Source organism: Stegodyphus dumicola, chromosome X2 (assembly GCF_044657685.1).
Source record: "Stegodyphus dumicola isolate Sdum_Otavi_A_Nest chromosome X2, ASM4465768v1".
In the NCBI taxonomy this organism is placed as follows: Eukaryota; Metazoa; Arthropoda; class Arachnida; order Araneae; family Eresidae; genus Stegodyphus; species Stegodyphus dumicola.
In genome coordinates, this window is record NC_140781.1 from 20301292 (window position 1) to 20316696 (window position 15405).

The 15405-nt window shown below is 30.7% G+C and overlaps 1 protein-coding gene across 2 annotated transcripts in view; it reads right to left on the reverse strand.

Annotated features, from left to right (window-relative positions):
* Positions 1-758: 758 nt before the first annotated feature.
* Positions 759-15405, reverse strand: part of LOC118200767 (putative elongation factor 1-delta) — a 56021-nt gene continuing 41374 nt past the window's right edge. For both annotated transcript variants that reach the window (XM_035372734.2, XM_035372733.2), the window contains 6 exons: positions 12513-12619; positions 12334-12429; positions 10090-10156; positions 4903-5028; positions 3584-3699; positions 759-851 (listed from right to left, as the gene is read on the reverse strand). In XM_035372734.2, coding sequence (XP_035228625.1) covers positions 813-851; positions 3584-3699; positions 4903-5028; positions 10090-10156; positions 12334-12429; positions 12513-12619 — 551 coding nt within the window. In that variant the 3' untranslated portion in view covers positions 759-812. The remainder of the gene's footprint in view (positions 852-3583; positions 3700-4902; positions 5029-10089; positions 10157-12333; positions 12430-12512; positions 12620-15405) is intronic.

Below are 15405 nucleotides of genomic sequence, written 5' to 3' on the forward strand. Positions count from 1 at the left end.
CTTGCTTTAGCTAATAAAAGTTTTTCCAATGTGCCATTTCTAATACCAGATCTAAATTTAGTCCTTATTTTAGACCAAAAATATCCTTTTGCACTCTGCATTACTACTGGGAATTGTCAGGATGGCAAACATTATTGTAGTCAATTCACTGTATTTTAAAATTCAATCAGCAAGTTTTCTAATTAAATTTCATCAGGTGTCAAACCTAGCTGATTTTATAACTGTCCAAGTTTTTCTAATTGTAAACTGTAAAATTTTGACTGCAATTTAACATTTGCAACAAATATGTATATATATATATATATATATATATATATATAAATAAAAAAACACATTTGCTAAGGCAAAAATATTTGCAATTTTAGCATATAAAATCACTTTAATCATTGATGGGAAATTTATGTAGTATGTAATCACATACTTGGTAGAAGTAGCTTCTAACATGGAAATGTTTATTAAACTGATTTAAGAGCAATAAATTAATTTACTAATAACTTATTATTCTTAAACATAGCTAAGTGATTTAGTATAAAATTCATTTAATTTAAAATGCATACCATTGGTAATAATTCACAGTAGTAACATTATGGTAAGAAGTTTCTAATGCAATATACTGTACTTTATACAAAATCCAGTTTTCTATAAGACAGTAACTTATGTTAAATAAAAAGAAAAGCTTATATATACAAATATTTCATACTAAAGACTATCTGGAGTAAAACTGCCTAAAATTAGAATAAACTAAAATAACACAAACATGCATATGAAAAATTATTTTACTTTATTTCAAATACTTCTACATAGTTTTTTAATCACAGTTTATTAAAGGCAGCTATATCCACACTTTGAACCTACAATGAAATAAAATCAATTCAGAAATTATAATACGTAACAAGAAAAACATTTAAAATTTCCAAACTTACAAAGCAGACATTCTCTAATACACTAAAGAGAAGTGAGGAAAATTCACATTAAATAATTCAAATCTTTCACATGTACACTAGTAAAATTTATTTCCTATTAACATAGCAATTAAACAGATATCTGCATCATATTTAGCACAACTTTCATCTGCATTTGTCAGTTTGTGTAAATCAATATAGTTTTCATACAACAAATATTTTTAACACAAGTTCAACAAGAAAAGCAATGCAGAATAATTTAATGGAATAAACTCAACTGACTTATGCAAACCCTCACAACTTTGAAAATGAACATGGTTAGGACTTCAGAATAAACACAGGTTTTATATACATAAAGCAAATTTTTTCTTCATCCTATTCTGAAAATCTTGCAAATTAGAGGAAAATGAGATGAAAATAAACTACATATAAATGCTAGCATAAAAGGTAAGTCCCTTTCTGATAATCAGCCCTCACTTGAAAAAAAAAAAAAAATTGCCAATTGTTGAAGACTAATTTTTCATTCTGTTAAGATGCAAAAGACAATAGTTATTTTAAAAAATTGTGATACACTATGCAACTAATTGACAAAACGAAAAATGCAAGAAACGAGAATAAAACAATTATCTTTTGTGATTCCCTATGTACACAGCAATATGCTTTAGCTTTGAAAACATTTAAGAATTGCAGAAACTCAGCATTATGCACAACTTTGGCACTTCACATACAGCGATTCTGCCTACGCACACAATGAACTGTTTTCACTTTTAAAAAAATCATCAGAAATGCAGCACTACAAATAGATTTTGAGCCACACAATTTAATCATTTAAAAAGTACAGCTACATAGAATATGAATTTTTGCATTCTCCATTGTTAGCAAAGCACATTTCTGAAGAAATGCAATGCTTTCTTTTTAAACAGCCAGCAAACTCCACAGTCCCATCAAGATTCTTTAACACTTCACCCAGAAAAAATAGCGAAATTCAACAAAAACAGCATTAATCAGAAAAATTGCAGTCGAATTGGAAGGCAGAAAGCAGTTCACATCTACTGCATGCGTATACAAACTTAGGTCCCCACATAAATACATTTTGGCAACAGAGATTCAAGCTTTGACATTATCAAGACCTTATTTTTCACATGTAACACTAGCAGTACAATAAATTATTAGCTCTGACACACTTTTAAAATTCCATAACCTTAACAAGTTGTTTGGTCACTAATGTGATTTAAATTCATTTTGCAATAAGATTCAAGTTATTTAACTATTTACAATATGATTATAACATAAACTATTGATATTTCATAATATTCTAGATTTTCTGTTCACCGGCTAATTTAATTTTTTAATTTTCTTATGCTTTTATACTGAGAAAATTCTAGGCAGGGCAAGAAAGCTTTAATTTATCACAGTATTCTTAAATATAAGAAATAAAATTATTTACATTTCATGTTTCGTGTCCTAAATGTGCATTATAACTTTATATATTTATGTAAAAGTATTAAATACAAATATTTAATTAAGCATCTGCTTGAATCTTTACAAATGTCAACAATATGATTAAGACAATTCAGATCATATAAAATTTAATTGGAAAAAAACATGTTGAATATCTAGGGATGGGGGAGTGAAATTTGCACAATTTAACCTTCATTAATTCAATAAAAAATTGGCAAAATTGTATTTGCACAATTAATTTTGTTGCAAAAAAAACTGTTACTAGTAAAGATTAAAAATTTAAAAAAATCAGGATATTTGGTCATTTACTAATTGCACAATTAATTTTGTTGCAAAAAAAAAAAAAAAAAAAAAAAAAAAACTGTTACTAGTAAAGATTAAAAATTGAAAAAAATCAGGATATTTGGTCATTTACTAAGAAGGCAGAAGATGTGTCCGAAAAACTGGAAAGTTGGCAGCTATGAGATAGGAATAGCATCTATTCAGCTTCTCTTAAGTCTAAGAGAAGAATAATTGGCTGTAAGCTCTTCAGATTTACTGAGAATTTCCCCAATTTACTAAACAAGGAAATTTTGCTACTGAATGCAGACAAACAAAGAGCAAGTGTTTATTTAAATGGCTAGCTTCAAGTTAAGGATGAAAAGATCATACACCTGCATAGCTACTCTTAGGTTATGATATCATGTAACATTATATTTCGTTTCAAGATACTATAAATACACAACATTTTCATTTTAATTCAAGATGCTATGTTTCGAAGATATGGACAAAAATACTGTGTGCACAGAAATAAAATGGATCTTTTAATATTTCAAAAATTATTACTAATGGGCAATGGCCACTCTATGTAACTATAAACTTATCACAGCTCGACTAAATAAATATAGGGAATATTTCCGAAATAACAATTGATCGTTTCTAGAGCATATTTTGAACAAATTATACAAAATCATTGTGCTTCATGCCGTACACATGTATTACATGCAATCTACAAACAGATTACGGTACTTTAGATGAGTGAAAGACCTGGTTGTAATAACCTGTACATTCTACATAGAATCTTTAGGAAATAAATTTTCAGAGGACAAATTTATCTACTTTTGGAAAATAAACATCATTCAGGCTTTTATCAACAACCTATTTCTAATTTTAAAAAAAGTTATCATATAGCACTTTCAAATTCAGAACCTGCATATTTACTTGAAATCCAAATAACTTACCAAATCCTCAATATCTTGAATAGTTTCTTGAAGCCAGTCAACACTAACTTTATCATCTTCTACTATTGCAATTATTTGCAGTTTTTTAATTCCATACGCCAAGGGTACAAGTTTACCTAGGCGGAGAGAAAGAACACTTGATACAGTCTTCTAAATGCACACAAATTTAACTGCACACAATTTAGTAACAAAGATTTCATGAAAACTTCAAAAATATTTATGAAAAGACCCTTTTAAGTAAGCTTTCATAGTCATAATAAATTGTTATGTTTACTTATTATGAATATTAGACATAAAAATTTAAAATAATTTTTTACTTTTTGTCAAACACTCAGCATCCTAAACCCTTAGATTTAAAAATGTCAAGTTTCATTTATGATGCATTAACACATCTTCAAAAACATAAAAGCTTCCAGCTGTTATCTTGAAAATAGGCTTCCAGATTGAAAGCTGAGACTCATTTTCTAGTTACAGAAATTTTCATTTCCATATTTAAAAAATGAATTGTACAGGCAAATGAATAATTACACAGCTGTCAACCTTTAAACATGAAAACCCAGAAGTTTGTGGTAGGCTCTCGCAATTCACTGTTTACTGTTTCTTATAAATTCCGAAGTATAACCACACAATACTGACAGTCATGTTTCAGGTTATATACGTTTCTAATGTAAAATATACTAATATTTAATTAAATACACTGAATTTGTTCTAAAATGTTCTTTGGCTAATTACATTTTGCAAATTTCTTATACTTTCATACTGGAAAAAACATACATAAAAAAAAATGAAATTTTTTATTTGTTACTCTTCATGTACTTTTTAATATTATAATTATGTACTTAACTTACTAATGCACCATTCATTGATGTAAAACAAAATACAAGTATTAACAGATTAAATGGTGGTTGAATCTTCATAAAATTTCTAAAAATCTTTAGAGTATAAAACAAAGAAGATTTTCTTTGAACTCTAAACTTTACACCACAAAATATACATGAAACTACTCGTATAGAAATACGTTCATCCTCACATTCTTTTGTTCATAAGACATTTTGCTTGCTCTCTGTCCACGAGAGAGTTTTTGCAATAGAAGAAAAATACTTCACAACTGTCATGTAATAGGTGCAAAGTCCCAGGAAACTTCTTAGCTAATGGACATTTTGGTGGGGTCCTCAAGCTTTAATTGCTGACACTACTTTGTATACATATAAGCATACAGAATGTATAAAAATGTTCGTTATTCCTTTTTTGCTAAAAAAATTAAATAGGCTAAATCAAAATAATCACACAAATTTTTATTAAAAAAAATCATTACTTACTTGCACCCCATTTCAAACCTTCTGTTTCAATCTTACGGACAGCTTTCTCCATTTCTTCCATATCTGTTTCATCATCCCATGGTTTAACATCTAATACAACACTTGATTTGGCAACAATGGCTGGCTCTGTCATAAAAAATGTATGTGAAAATAAAGGATTTACACTTAACAAAAAATATGACATAGAATTCTAACTGACTTAAAATAAAATACAATGAAAAACTATTTCTGAACAGTAACCTTTTATTTAAAATGGATATGATAATAAACACTAAAAGGAGAAAAATAGTTTATCATATAGTTAGCTTAATGGGAATAAAAGTTTTAAATAATTGCATTTAGAAAATTTATCACAATTTTATACTGCAGATAATAAAAGTACAGGGCATCCATCCAAAAATAATTTTAAAAAGATAATGCCTTACACATTTGAAAATAGAAGTAAAATAATAAATTTTGTTATTCAGGCACCGCATGCTTTTATTATTTGTGATATAAAACTGTAGATGAATTTTTGTAAATAGAATTATCTAACCTATTTTTTCCCATTAAATTACACAATAAATTATATTTTCTCCTTTTTTGTGCTTTACTAAAAGGAGAAAATTGTGAAATAATGGAAAATAATTGAATGCCATTCACAGAATGAAAAGAAATTGCTTTGAATATTCAGCTTCAAAAACTGGATGTAATAAAAAATATTACCATATTTGCCGGCATATAAGATGCACTTTTCCCTTTGAAAATAGGTCGGAAGAACAGTCATGTGTATATAATGGTTTTTTATTATTTGCGATTTTTTTCGACTTTCCTTGCGGAGTGTGGAAATATAAAGGGCCATTCCCACTGAGTTTTATCTGAGCTAACATGGACAACTAACGTAGCCAACTCATCTCCAAAATTAGTTTTTCCCCATAGGGCAGCAAGCTGAAAATTCTAAACTGCAAGTATAGCAGAGCTAGTCGACACATGGAACTGAATCCATTAGCTCAGATAAACCCCAGTGGGAACGGCCCTTTATAGTTACGTAAAATTCAGTGAATGCACTGCCATCGACGATCTCAGTTAGGTTCACTTAAACTTTCCAATTTTTTGTGAACAACTTTTAACCCTTGGCCTGTCGAGTGATTTTCTGCGAATCCCTTTAAAACTGCTGCTAGTTTTGGACCAAACTTCCCGTAAAATGTCGCGAAAATAACCCTAAACCTCTGAAAATTTTCAGGCAGTTCTTTTGTTATTTCGCATCCCTCCCGAATTTTACTTCAATGATTCCGCTAAGTGAGATTGATTACTAGATATTGTACCGTAGATGTGAGGTGTCAAGAGAATTGCAAGACTAGAACATCTGTGATGCCCGTCTCATTGCCAGAGGGTACAGCTGCAAAACTTAAAAGTTTACTTCCCTAATAACAAACAAAGCAATGTTGGTTGTTACCTAAAACAATCTTATTTTCAAATAATATGGTTTTAAAATTTACGAGGTTAAATTATTATGCATTTTTAATCTAAGTAACCTAAATCTGCTTGTCACTGATTATCACCTGAATTTCAATGCAGACTGATTAAACTGCTATCACTAAATTCTATTCAGACAATATCTGATGCAACTTTCATTCCTTCTGAGATATTGCTGAAGCATTTCATATTATTTCTGATTTTCTCTATTTTTGTCATTAATTAAAAATCTTTAAAACTTTCAACATTTTCCTATGTTCTTTAACTGCATGCAAATAATATTTTAAATAATTTCTTTTTGCCTTTATTATGTAGTCTTAGGAGTAATTAACGAAACATTTGGGTGTTATTTAAGGGCTGAGATGGTGATAATATCAATATTAAATTTCCATTTTTATTTTTTAACATTCAAGTTATTCAGAAAGGGAATTATAACCTGAAACTGTTTTTAGTGTATCATAACTTTATTGACTCAATTTAAAAATTCTTGCATTCCTGTCCAAGAAATACTACTAAACTTTATCTGAAATAGGAAAGATGAAACATATTAATAACAAACAAAGCAATGTTGTTACTCATTAGCTTACAATATAATTTGTCCAGTATGGTATTTTTGAAAAGAAAGAGTGTTGCTATACATTTGGTAAAGTATAAATCAATCATCATCAATCAAAAATCAATAATTGCATTTAGAAACATTGATGCATAATAGCATCAACGTGAATAATGAACGCAGATTATAAAAATCAGAATTCATAAGAAATAATTGCTTAGAAATTTTTTTAATCACTGTAGAATTGCATATCTTTTTAACTGCAGGATAAACACGTCAATATTTTTCAGAAATCTTAGTAACCAGTTACAACTTTTGTACATAATCTAACACCAATTTTAAAGAATTTACTCTCATTCAAAATATGTCCACAACTCAGGCTTATATCATCTGTTTATTCCATACTGTGATGAAAGCAAAAATTTAAGGCAAACAAAAAGCAAAATTTAAGGCAAGCAAAAAATAACTATCACCTTATGATACTACTACAGTAAAAAGTCTTTAATCCGGAATGATCTATAATCCGGACATCAAAGCTACAAACTTTCTGCGCGGGATGCATTTACAAATGTGCATCATACCTTTACGCATGCGCGTTTTTGAATGCGCATAATACGTTTACACATGCGCGTTTAATGTATAACAAACGGTATAAGCTACGCTAAAATTATCTATTTCAGTCAATGTTGCAGATTGTGTTGTTCCTTAATCTTCTAATTGGATCCAGCTTATTATTTTTTGCAGACTGTTAGAGCAATTTTATAAATGTAACCTTGAACTTTCGATTATGTCAAAAAGAATTTCCGATTCTGGAGCTGCCAAAGGATCTACGAAGTGAATGAATGTTTCAATGTCTGTCTAACAAAAAGTGGAATTGCTGCAAAAAAATGGATAAAGGCATATCCTTTGTTTCTCTAACCATTCTGAAATCTGTTTACCAATTTCACGCTACTCTGCGGAGAGGGGGGGGGGGGTCGTGCAATGAATTGGAAGTTGATCTGTCAGCACTATCCTTATCTTCAAGGCAGATGTTTTTATTTTATTCAGCTTATAATTCCTTACTAAATGTAGTATTTCATCTCGATGTACTCCATCTTTGATACGATTTAAATCAAATTCCTCGTCATTATAAATATCACAAATACACAAATAGTTTTCTGGCTGCAGTTTTCTAATTTCGACTATGCATAATGTTATGCTTTACGCATGCGAGCGTTGAAAGAAATGTTTAATAAAGTAAGCAAATAAATATTAAGCTTTTTTTTTTGTAAATTTTGATACCCTTTAGATCATAATTGCTCTTTATTTCATAAATTACGGTTTCATATTTTTAATTTTATAATTTCTGCATGCCATCTTACCTGATTTAAACTGATGATCTATAATCCGGTAAAACTGATAATCCGGAATCGCTAAAGTCCCTACGAGTCCAGATTAAAGACTTTTGACTGTATTAGTTTTTTTATTTCATAAGACAAATACCCAAGTCATATAATAATTACAACTATACAGATCATGGTGTCCTGAACTCTAACCCCCTTCTATTAAATAAAATTTTATTCCTAATAACTTCCTCTAACATATCAAACAAATGGTAACACACAAATGTTAAAAAAATTAGAAAAATGAATGACTGAATATGAAACAAAACTGAATAATGTGGATGTGAATATATGGAATACAACAAAGCACTGAAAAATTAAGCAACTGCAAAGGAAAAATTTAACTTAAAAAAACTACACTGAAATTTTTATTAGGGACAGCTGTCTGACAAATGCTGCCACTAATTGTGATCATAGTTACCACTTATTATAATCACTAATTTGTACATTTTAATCAAACTATTAAATATTCACTCATTATATATAAAAGCAATCCACCATTTATTATAATAAACAAAATATTTAATACGATGAAAATGTAACAATTTTCTTTCACTCAACTAATATATCAACAAATTAAAAAAGTTACCTAATAATAACATTAAAAAGAATAGAAGTTTTTAACAAATTAGTTTTGAAATGTCATAACTAACTAAAGAATACATCTTAATTACTTGGGACCTACTGCAATTTAGATATCTTTGATTCTTTCAGTTTTATTAGCTTGTTCAAATTCAGATTAATCTCTTGTTAACAGATGATTTTAGTTGATGTATAATTAGTTTTGAATAACAGTGACAGCTGTCTGACAAATGCTGCCACTAATTGTGATCATAGTTACCACTTATTATGATCACTAATTTGTACATTTTAATCAACTGAGTGATGAAGTATTTAAGTCATCTCCGAGATTAGATTTTTCTTAGAATGTTACTTTTACATGTCATTTGTTATCATTAAATCTCTAGGGTAAGAATCACATATGATAAGGCAAATGTTTGTCATGTTGCTACAAAGAAGCTATCACACTGTGACACGGTTAGGTCAGGTTATTTAAATACTGAAAGGCACATGATGGCTAAGGAAAAGGTTGGTTTGGCTGGTCTGATAATGTCAGAGTGTGTGAGCACTACCTGCTTAAGAAAGAAGATCAATTTGTAGAGAACTTTCTAAGGAAAACTGACTCATACATGTAATATTACATTCTGAATTATACAAGGGGAATAAAAAAATGGCCATTTAGCAAGCCCATTTGTCAGGATTTGAACCCAGGTTGAACTACCACTGTTTAGAGAATGTACTGATTAACTGCTAATGAACATATCTATAGCAAGTGGTGTCTTTGTGGAGGACTTCCTAAAGGAAACTGAATCACATTCATGCTATGCAAGGAGGAAATCAAATCATGAAATCAGTTCATTTGCCAGAGTTTAAATGCAGATTGAACTACCATTATTATGTAGTCTTAAGCATTTGCCAATAGTGGGGCTCACACTGTGACAAAGAAGCTGTGAAAGGATACCAAGAGCCAAACATGTGATAAAACATCTTTTCCATTAAAAAATATATTTATAACTGAATAATGAGAAAAATGACCATATAAGAAATATATGAAATAACTGGTTTTAAATTAACAACTCAGTTTACTTTCCCAATTCAATTAAACAGTGTTTTATCAAAAACAAAAATTTTCACTCTGAAAACACGGACATCAAATTTTAATATACGTAAATATGTAGAATGTCCATCTATTTAAAGAAACAAGATATCAAATCGTTTCCATTGATTCAAACATACTTTTTGCTTTTTTATTCTCATATGCTTTCAATCTCTCCTCATTAACCCAATTTTCTTCTTCAGATTCCTATACAAAGGAGGAAGTAAAAAATCACAATATAATTTTCATTCGTGCTTCATACAATGACACATATCTTTCCTTAATATGTGGATTTCAGACAATCATTACACTAACACTAAAAAGATTCATGGAAATCTACATAATATATACCTATGACTATTACAAGTTCAACATGGACAAATTTAAGAACAATTATATATCAAAAGTTAAAATTTACTTTCAAGAAAATAAACAAGACTTATTTACGATCAACTAAAATAATCACAGAAAATTAAACCCAACAGTTTTTGATGTAATTGCTTTACAGTAAGGTTGCAGCAGCTATAATTTATATGTAATAAACAGGAAATGCACCACAAATATGTGTGAAATGATTGATTAGGATGCACAGTTTTACATTCTAACCTCTGGCTATGCAACTTTTAAATCTTACATACAGATTAGCATAACAAATCGGACAAAGTCTAAAATACTTAAATTTAACTACTTCAAAAACATGGTACTTATATAATATCTGGAAACAAAACTGATTCATAGAACAAGTAATGTGATAAATCATCAAATGCGGCACACATGTTAAACTAAGAAAAAGACTGAAAAATTCATGATTGACTATAAAATGTTCAAAATCCAGCTGTTTCCTAACTTCATTGAGCAGATTCCCTAGGATCTGTCATTATATACTTAAGGAAGGAAGCTTTTGTTAACTTCTTGGGCTATACCAACCTACATTGTTGCAAGGTATAAGGATATATTATTCTAACACAAAGTAAGCCTTTATTCACTTTGATAATCAAATTTGGCACCTTTTGCATACCTTTCTCTAATAATGCATGACCATTTTCAAGCACAGAATTATTTCCATCTAAAACAGTGCTTTGACACTAGGATGGTTTTCCCATTGTTTAAATTTTAAAAGGGTTACTAATTTGGAGATTTTTAATCTTGCATGTATAAACAGGCATGGACAAAAATCACTTGCACCCAAGTGACAGTTATCTGTTCAGCACATTATGACAAAGCATACAAGGGCTATCCACCTATAGGAAGGAATTGTGGCTTTGTAAGTGGACTTGAGGAAAATCTCATATTCACATTACACATTACACATGATGAAAACCATCCATGCAATCACCATGTGAACCATCCATGCGACCCAACGTCCAGGATTTGAATTTGGCTATGATTACCAGTGTTCAGTGATCTTATCCATTCAGTTAGTGGTCAGCCACCAGCTAATACAGCACCACCAAAGATATAAACCTTTAATTAGAATGGTGACGGATCCAGGAATTTAAGAATTCACATTTTATCTCATGATTTCACTTGGGGGGAAGATCTTGCATATTTTCTACAGGCAACAATGTTGCAAACAGTTTTTAAAGAACAATTAAGCTAAATACTGTTTAATCAAAATTTTAATCTGTAATGAAAACTGGGTCTATTTCTGTAATCTTTAAATACAAAAAAGGGGGAGGGGTAGAAAAAGAAAATGGACAACTTAAGTTTCAATGCTGAACCTGCTGCCTCAAAAATAAGCAGCTGATTTGTTGGTGGAATTTCAAGACAATAATCCACTAAGAATTCATTTAGAACAACTGTTTTGTTTATGAAATACCGCAATTTGAACAAATGGGTTGGATATATGCTGTTCTGAAGCAGAAGTACTAGCACTGGTGAAAAATTACTTTCTCCTAAAACAAGAAAATATTAAACTTCATATTCTTGCATGCCCCCTCCAAAAAAAAACTTTAGGAATCTGATTTGATGCCATATGCAACATCTAGCCTAAACCTTGCATTATCAAATTATTTGTTATAATGCATCACTTGTTTCTTTTACAAATGGCACTTTCAACTAACTACCTGCAAGGTTTGAAATCTGGGATAAAGTTCTTCAAGGACGAAAGTGGGCGTTGTTGTCACATTAAAGACTGACTGAAATATGGCTTAAAGTAACACAGCACAGTGGATTACACAGCATAATGGATAGTAACACAGCATATTTATTATACTCAAATGTTGTGCAGTTTTCTTTGTAAAGTTACACATTACAAAATGTGATCAAATTAAAGCAAATCTTTTTTTCAGACATTTTATATCAGCAAAAATGAAAATTCATGTGTAACAAATTCAAATAATGAAATAACTTACATAATTTTACTAGATGATAAAATTACTTACATCACCAGATCCAAAGAGATCTATATCATCATCATCATCATCATCATCTTTTGCAGGCCCATTATGAACATTCCTTTCTGCACTGGCTTTTACTTTCTTTGAGAAAAATATTACATATATATAAATAATACTTCTAGGATGTTATTTAATCTATTTTAGAGAATTATAAAAATAAATACCTGGCTAGAGTTGCTGGATTCTGGATCTTTTAAGACGTTTAAAGCATTTTCAAGTTCTTCGAACTTGTTTAAATGTGAAGTCAGTTGTGAAAAAAGGCTTCCTAATTCTAAAAAGAAGAAAATAAATACAGGAAAATTAAAATAAGACTTCTTTCATACAGGAAATACAAATGAGTTTCTTAAAAACATGTATGCATAGTTATCCCGCACTGTATGAAAGTTTGCTTGGTGCCACTTGGTTTCTAGAAATCCAGAGATGACTTCATTTTAAGATGGTATGGAGGAAAAATTCAGTACGTGTTTACCGCTAGGATTACAATATATAACTTCAGTTGTTAAAACATGCAGGATAAGGTCATTTCTGATGGCTGATGAAAAATAGAACAAAAAAATTCAACAATCAAGCATAATATTGCATTTCAAGCCTTTAAGATCAACCAAAACAAATAAATCTAAATTTTGGAGGATATGTCAGAAAAACATAGAAACTCTTCTAGATGTAAAAACATGATACAAATAGCAATGAGATATCAATGGATGATCTTTTTTCTCACTTTCTTACAATGTAGTTATTTTCCTTTACCTATTATACCTTAATGTTTACTCACACAGTTTAATGCACTAAAATTGCTGCCACCATTTTTGAGCCTGTCAAGTGTTTTGGCTGCCTAATTTTGAAAAAAGATACTAGACTATATGTGTGTTGTTTTATATTTAGACTGTATATTTTTTTATAAATGTGCTAAAATTTTTTCACTAAGAATAAAAAAAATAAGCACTTAAGAGAAAAAGTAAGCACCTATAAGGACCTTCATAATTTATTTTCAAATATAAGAACTTATAAGCACTTATAAGGACTGCTACACACCCCGGAGAGTAATGACTTTGGTGTGTACAAATACTGCAGGAACGAATAAAAGATTCGTAATCAGAAAAAATACACGAACTCAGGCATTTAAAGATTTCACCTGTCATCTATCACTGAAATAAAAGAGCATGCATGATATAAACATAAATAAAAGATTGGTCTGAAAATCATTTAATACCTGAAGCTCAGCAACATTTGAAACTGGTTGGTGCAAAAGATATGAGAAAACTGTCCTCATTGTGTATCAATTTACAACTCTTACTTCACATAAAATTTCAGCAGAAGATAACATTGCCTTCTAATTCTTTCCAGCAAAATGTACGAGGGCTATCCAGAAAGTAGATTACGTTTTGGAATAAAAAAATAAACAAAGTATAGGAAACAAATTTTATTATATACAGATGAAAGCCACACTCAAATACTACTTTTCTACATAGTCACCATACAAATTAAGGCATTTATCGTAGCGATGTACGAGCTTGGAAATTCCTTCGTCGAAAAATTCGGCCGCCTGCGCCTTCAACCACTTCGTTACCTCTTCTTGCCTTCCATCTTGCACAAAACTTGTGGTAACCAAGCTTTTCGCTGATGATTTCGTGCAACAAACTTCGTGAAATTTGTGGAAAACTCAAAGAAAGTTCCGTTATTGTGAAATTTCGATTTTCACGGACTTTAGCATCGACTTTTTCGAGAAGTTCGGCAGTCACTATGCTGGGTCTCCCACTTCGATCTTCGTCGTGAACATTGGTTCGGCCATTTTGAAATCTTATGACCCACTGACGCACTCCACCTTCAGTGATAATGTTGTCCCCATACACTTCACGAAGCTGCCGATAGATTTTTATCGGTTTACAGTTTTTTGCAGTCAGAAACCTTATTACTGAGCGCACCTCGCAGCTCGCGGGATTTTCAATTAACGCAGACATTTCAAACCGTCACAGTATCTGAACGGAGCACAGCACGAACCTCTCACTAGCACCGCTAGATGCAGACTGAGCTGCGCAACGCTCTGACCCCAAGATGGCCGCGCTAGCCCCGCCCCTAGCGGACACAGACGGAAACGTAATCTACTTCCTGGATGGCCCTCGTATATTCATGATTCTGCTAAGTAGATATCTACATGTATTTCATGCAAATATAAAGCTATACCAAGAGTTCCAAAGCTTTTTCAAGCTGCAAGAGTGTAGCACACTTATACGTTTGTTAGTTTTTCACAATACCTCGGTTGCAATATTACTACTATAACGCTAATCAAGCACAGAAATGAGAACATTTTAGTGAAAACATATAATAATTTTAATTGATAAGAAAACATACAAATCAAATAAAAAATAAAAGAAACCTTCAGTGGCAAATTAGGAAGTCAATGTGACAGGTCAGCTTGTTGATCTCCACACAATTTTTCAAATCGTGGAAAAAGGCTTGCTACAGCTGTTTATATTTTTTGTTCCTCACTGATTTACAAGTGATATTTTGTCTTTATAACAGCGACGGCTGAAAATCCAGCTTTACATAGATAGGATGTCACAAAGGAAATTTAGTACTCAATTTTGATTGAAATCCAAAACTACATTAAATCTGAGTAAGCAAATTTTATTTTCAGACTGTTTTCGCAAGATACTTCAGTTAAACTCTGTTCATCTCCTGAAATAAAGTCCTGGGGAACTTAAGAATGAAAAGGATTTTGGATCAATGTAAATTTCTTGCATATCTTCCTCAAAGAATTTTGCAAACCAGTCAGTGAGCTAGCAATTCCTTTCTAAGAGCGAATTTAATAGAAATTGTGTACTGGCGCAATGCTCAAAAACAATTTTGAGCATGTCATTCAATTTTTCTTATCCACAACTGGAGTTTTCTTTTAAATGCTGAAATCTCCACGTAATTTTTCAAATCGTGGAAAAAGGCTTGCTACAGTTGTTTATATTTTTTGTTCCTCACTGATTTTCAAATGATATTTTGTCTTTATAACAGCGACGGCTGAAAATCCAGCTTTACATAGATAGGACGTCACAAAGGAAAAGTAGC